Source organism: Microcaecilia unicolor, chromosome 3, assembly GCF_901765095.1.
Source record: "Microcaecilia unicolor chromosome 3, aMicUni1.1, whole genome shotgun sequence".
Classification (NCBI taxonomy): Eukaryota; Metazoa; Chordata; class Amphibia; order Gymnophiona; family Siphonopidae; genus Microcaecilia; species Microcaecilia unicolor.
The window spans coordinates 148,636,935-148,642,934 of record NC_044033.1 but is presented as its reverse complement, the minus strand read 5'-3'; the positions used below and the strand labels follow the sequence as shown (position 1 = coordinate 148,642,934).

Sequence of the window (6,000 nt, the reverse complement as noted above, 5' to 3'; positions counted from 1 at the left end):
AAAACTGAACCCTAGTTTTCAGCATTGGTTGGGGGTAATTGCAGCGCAGTACTTCAACTAATAAACAATCAAACATAAGGGTTAAAAAAAAAATAATGCTTAATTTGTGCACCACTGCTCAGGTTGCACGATCATATCTTTGGCCAATCGTGACCCAATGACTGAAATTACTGAATCATTGTAAGCTTATGAACCAGGGGCGTCAGCCACGGGTGGGCCTGGACGGGACCCAGGCCCACCCACTTTCCCTCAAGGCCCACCCAACATCATGCATGCGTGGCACGCTGCAACGAAAATGCTTGTCCTCCCAGCCGGCGCTGCCTCGGCCCCTGCACGTACCCTGCCTCTGCCTGCATTCCTTTTTCTTCAATCGTCGCCGTCGCGGCAGCGCTGCCATTCACTCAGGCAGCTCCGCTCCCCTCTGCCGCGTCCATCTGGCCCTACGTAAACAGGAAGTGCGTCAGAAAGAGCCGGATGGACGCGGCAGAGGGGAGCGGAGCTGCCTGAGTGAATGGCAGCGCTGCCGGCAACGCGACGATTGAAGAAAAGAATGCAGGCAGGGGCAGGGTAGCGTGCAGGGGCCGAGGCAGTGCCGGCGGGGAGGACAAGCATTTCCGTTGCAGGCGTGGTGGGACGCAGGGGTGGAGAGAGAGGCAAAGAAGGGCATGAAAGCTGCCTTGCAGCAATTCCTCAAGGCCGCCACACTACAGCAGTGGCCAGGAGGAGAAACTAGTGGTTGGGCATCAGTGTCCTTGCCCTGGGCCTGCCCCGTGAGAGGGGGTGGGATGGAGAGAGTGAGTGAGACGGTGGGGTGGAGAGATAATTGTTTGACATGGGGGAAGGGAGAGATGCAGGAGGAAAAGAGAGGGAGAATTGTTTGATATGGCTATGGTGGGGAGAGGAAGGGAAAGGCTGCAGAGGAGTGGCAAAGGACGATAGAGGAAAAAAGGGAGTGAGAGATGAGAGAGGGAAATATTGAACATGGCTGGAGGGGAGAGAAAAAGATGTTAGACCAGGGGCTCAAGGCAGGGAGAGAGAGAGAGAGAGAAAGAAAGAGATAGTGGACAATATGGGAGAGATGTTGGATATAGAGGTGGAGCAAAGGGAAGGAGAGGTGCTGCACAAGAGAGGGGAAAGAGGGAGATATTGGATCCAGGGGCAGAAGGCAGATATGCTGGACAATGGGTAAGAGAGAAATGCAGGACCGTGGAGGGAGGGGGTAAAAGGGAGATGTCAGGCTATGAGAGGGGAGATGGTAATAAAATGAATGAGAGGATAGTGATTACAGGTGGTAGAAACATGGTAATGGTGCGTAGATTGAGGATGGAAGGGAATGGAAGGCTGGGAAGGAATGAGTTTGGATATGGGTGAGGTACTGGGTGAAAGGAGAAGAAAATTTGATAGATATCTGAAAAGTAAAAAGGAGGAAAAAGTTTAGAAAGAGGGTTAAATTTGAGTAGACAGAGGCAGAAAAGAACAAAATACAGAAAGGAAAGAGCTAAAATGGAAAGATCAATATTTCAGAAGCAGTTGTAGTGAGGAAATGGAACGAGAGGAGAGAAAAGACAAATGGACAACAGTTGCTTGAAGAATTAGCAGAAGACGACGGGAAGGTGGGAAGGAGAAACTGAAACCAACATGATAGAAAAATAAAATGTCCAGACAACAAAAGGTAGAAAAATAATTTTATTTTGAATGTTTTAAGTGGAATATGTTCAGTTTTATTGTGTTCAGTAGAAAAGGAAATGCATTTTTGTTTTTATTTCTCCAGTGTTGCACTAAATGTTGAGGTTCTCAGTTCAATTTTTGTCTACATATTTTTATTTCTAATTTGTAATCCCTTGTTCTGCATTTGGTGATGGTCTGTCAGTGTGAGACTGTAAGGGCAGATGTGGAGATTAAAGAGGAGAGGGCTTCTTTATTTTCTACCCTGGGCACCAGCATGGCTAACAGCAGCCCTGAGCCTTGCTGTAGCTGGTGGGGATCCCCAAGCCCTGCTAGCTGAGGACCTCCACTGAAGGTGGCCAGAAATCCCTTCTGCTGAGCTTGGCAGATGGGGGCAGCATCCTTGAGCCACTGACAACTAAGCATGCATTGGGTGCCGCTGTCAGTGGCTCAAGGAGTTGTTGCTTCCGACCAAGCTTGGTAAAAGTATATTCTGGCCATCTTTGTTGGAAGTTTTCAGATGACAGAGCTTGGGGATCTTCATCAGCTAAAGTATTTATCTTTTGAGTTGGGAAATGCTGGGGGAGGGGGTTAGAGAGAAAATTTTGTGCCCGCCCACTTTGGGTTCAGGCCCACCCAAAATTGGCTGTCTGGCTACGCCACTGTTATGAACAAAATGTTTCCTACTAATTCATTCGTAAAAGGTCATTTTATTCAACATAAAATTACAATGCTACATAAGTTATACTACCAAAGAAGTCACAATTTATATATACAACTGTGTACTACTGTAATTTTAGTGACATGTTAGCAGTTAGCGGCTAACAGTTACCAAGTCATGTAGCCATCAGAAGTTCCTAGTGGCTACATATGAAGGGGGTGGCAAGAGTGTCACTGACCAGTTAAAGGGGTGTAGGAACCAAAAATAAACCTCGCCTTAATCACTGCACTACACCAACAGTCCACTTTAAGAACATACAGTTGCTAACCTGCAGCTCAGAGTTCATTTCCCCCAGCCACCACTCACTGTATGACTGAAAACAAGTCACTTCTGCTCCTGTGTAGACTGTAAACTTTCAGTTATAGCATTGAGCACCAAGTTCAGAAGTAGCACTAAAATACTGTTGTATACTTGGATGACTTGTCTCCTTGTCATTTACTTCCACTGGAGGGAGGAAAGTGTTAAAACTTCCCACATAAAGAAATTCCTGCGGTTCTACAGGACATCTAATTCTGAAGGCAAAGACTTAATTTACATTTTGATTTTGGTAACAAAATACATGACACTTTATTCTGTTTAACCTCTACATCCTCTCCTGGCTTCTGTACCAGAATAAAGTGAGTTCATCTTGTCTGATGGAACATTGTATTCTGAAGTCCATTTCTCAGCTATGCATCTTCATGATCTCAAGTGTACAAGAAGGATGCTATTATACATTAGATTAAAAAAAGAATTATAATCCCATGGTCCGTGTGCTTTCCAAAACCTCATCAAAGATCCAGCTCTGATTAAACTCTCTATGGTGTTCCATTGCTTCAAACAGACGCTTATACTCTTCAGGATACAAATTGCCTGTCAAAACGTCATCTGGTATTTCCAGCTGTTTCAACAGACTCTGTCCACTGCCTGGACTCCAAGAACTGCAATGAACACAATGGGAAAAAAGTAAACATTCTATGCATTTCCAAAGTTAAAGGACACAGAATAGAGAAGTTCAAATTGTTACTTTTCAAATTGACCAAATTCACAAAATTTAAGTTTGCAAACCAAATACCTTCTGGAACTATACAATGAAGGGCACTACACTCAGGCACTAGGTATAGCTGGCACATGACAAATGGGATTCTCTCAATCCCAGTGGCTGCAAAGATTGTCCTAAGCAACATCCCCAGCCCTGGTAGGCAAGCGAGCAAGCCAGAGAGGTTAATCAGAAAAGAGGTCATTACATTCTATGATATCGGTAGATAGGGTGATGATACTGGAAGACAGTAAATGTATTTCCATTGTATAAACATGGAACAAGATGTGCAATAGTGGGCTATGGAAACAATACTACTAAAACAGAAGGATACAGTTACCTTCAATCCTGAAACAGGCCTTGAAACTGCAGATAAGGAATCCATACTTGAGAGTATGTGACTGCCAGGAAATACCTTAAACTTGGGGAAGAGGGTTTAATTGATAAAACAGTATTTTAAAAAAGTAGGCAGGAGGGTAGGTAAAAGCTTTTTGTCCATTTCTCACCCATCCTTGGCCCATTTTCTTTCCTTTTAGACTTTTAAGCCAATTAAGAAGCAAAGGGAAAACCTTTCACCACAGGGGTTAACCCAATCATCTGGACTGGTCTAGCAAGATAAGAAAAAGAGATTTATAAAAAGAGGAGGCCATTTTAGAAGTCCAGATAACATACTCCACACAAAGTTGATAGAAGGCCACATGATGGCGAGTGGTTAATGGTGAGGTGGAAAAGGCACTAAAAGCCCAGTGTGCCTTTTTCAGAAAACAGACACTCTGATGAAGTAGGGATGAGCACAAGCACTGACAAGTCAAATGCAAAACAGTAATTAGGCAGTCCAAGCGAGACTTAAGAAGCTTATTACAGAAGTAGTAATACTGAAAGCCGACGAGGGATTCTGTTGATCTGCTGGACACCCAAGGGATAAAAGCAGTGCATAGGGAAGATAATAGCAGAAAAACTAAATATCGTTGCCTTGGTCTCTCTATTGAGGATAATGTGGTACACACTTGAAACCTTCTTTGATGTTGATTTGAAACAACTAAAGCATCTCACTACAGTCTTCTTGTGTGGGCATTTGGACTGGTCTAGCAGGAATCAAGGAAAGGAACATAAGCATTGCCATACTGGGGCAGACTGAAGGTCCATTGAGCCCAGTATCCCGTTTCCAAAAGTGGCCAATCCAGGCCACAAATACCTGGCACGATCCCAAAAGAATAAAACAGATTTTATGCTGTTTATCCTAGAAATAAGCAGTGGATTTTCCCAAGTTCATCTTAATAAAGGACATTGGACTTTTAGGAAATTATCCAACCCTGCTAAGTTAATGAAGTTTACTACATTCTCTGGCAATGAATTCATACTTAATTAAGTAATATTTTCTCCAGTTTGTTTTAAATTTACTACTTAGTAGCTTTATTGCGTGCTCTCTAGTCCTAGTATTTTTGGAAAGCGGAAACAAGCGATTCATGTCTTCCTGTTCCACTGCACAATATTTTATAGATCTCTATCATATTTCTCCTCAGCCATCTCTTCTCCAAGATGAACAACCATGGCTCAAAATCGCTTTAGTCTTTACTCATAGGGAAGTGATCCCATCCACCTTTATTATTTTTGTCACCTTACTCTGTAACTTTTCTAATTCTACTATATCTTTTTAGAGATGCAGTGACCAGAGTTGCACACAGTATTCGAGGTGCAGTAGCACCATGGAGTGATACAAAGGCATTATAACATTCTCATTTTTGTTTTCCATTCCTTTTCTAATAATTCTTAGCATGTTATTTGCTTTCTTAGCCAACACTGCACACTGAGCAGCGAGTATCAACGATGACACCTAGGATCTTTTTTCCTGGGCAGTGACTTCTAATGTGGAACCTTGCATCATGCATTTTATAATTTGGGTTCCTCTTTCCCATATGCATCACTTTGTACTTGTTCATGTTAAAAGTCACCTGCCTTTTGGATACCCAGTCTCTTAAGGTCCTCTTGCTATTTTTCACAATCCTTTTGCGATTTAACAACTTGAAACAACCTTTGTGTCATCAGCAAATTTAGTTACCTCACTAGTCCTATATAATAATTCTCACCTCCAACGTTCTGGACTTGCTGCCTAGGACCGTGGCTCATTCCGAGTTGGTCAGGACGGCTCCGTAGATCAGGCTGACATCCCCGTAGCCATTATGATGTCAACTTCAGAACCCGGGGGGGGGGGGGGGAAAAAAAAACATGCCTCACAGCTGATCCATGTCCAGAGGAGGGTCGCTGGACATGGGTGGCTGGAGGGGGGCAGGGGAGAGAGGAGGGTCGCTGGACATGGGTGGCTGAAGGGGGAGCAGGGGAGAGTGGAGGGTCGCTGGACATGGGTGGTTGCAGGGGGGGGGCAGGGGGAGAGGAGGGTCGCTGGACATGGGTAGCTGCAGGGGAGCCGAGGAAAACCTTGCTAGCGCCCGTTTCATTTGTGTCAGAAACAGGCCTTTTTTACTAGTTATTTATAAGTTATCTAGAGATAGGAATATGTTAAAAAGCCACAGTCCCAGCACAGACCCTGGGGAACCCCACTATCTTTATAAGACCAAACAACAGAATGAAAGCAGTA

General features: G+C 44.1%; 1 protein-coding gene across 1 annotated transcript in view; it reads right to left on the bottom strand.

Moving 5' to 3' along the window:
- Nucleotides 1–2,359: 2,359 nt before the first annotated feature.
- TFB2M (transcription factor B2, mitochondrial) overlaps nt 2,360–6,000 on the bottom strand; it is a 61,995-nt gene continuing 58,354 nt past the window's right edge. Inside the window, 1 exon segment of the mRNA XM_030196457.1 lies at nt 2,360–3,306. Within this exon segment, the coding sequence (XP_030052317.1) occupies nt 3,120–3,306 (187 nt within the window). The 3' untranslated portion in view covers nt 2,360–3,119.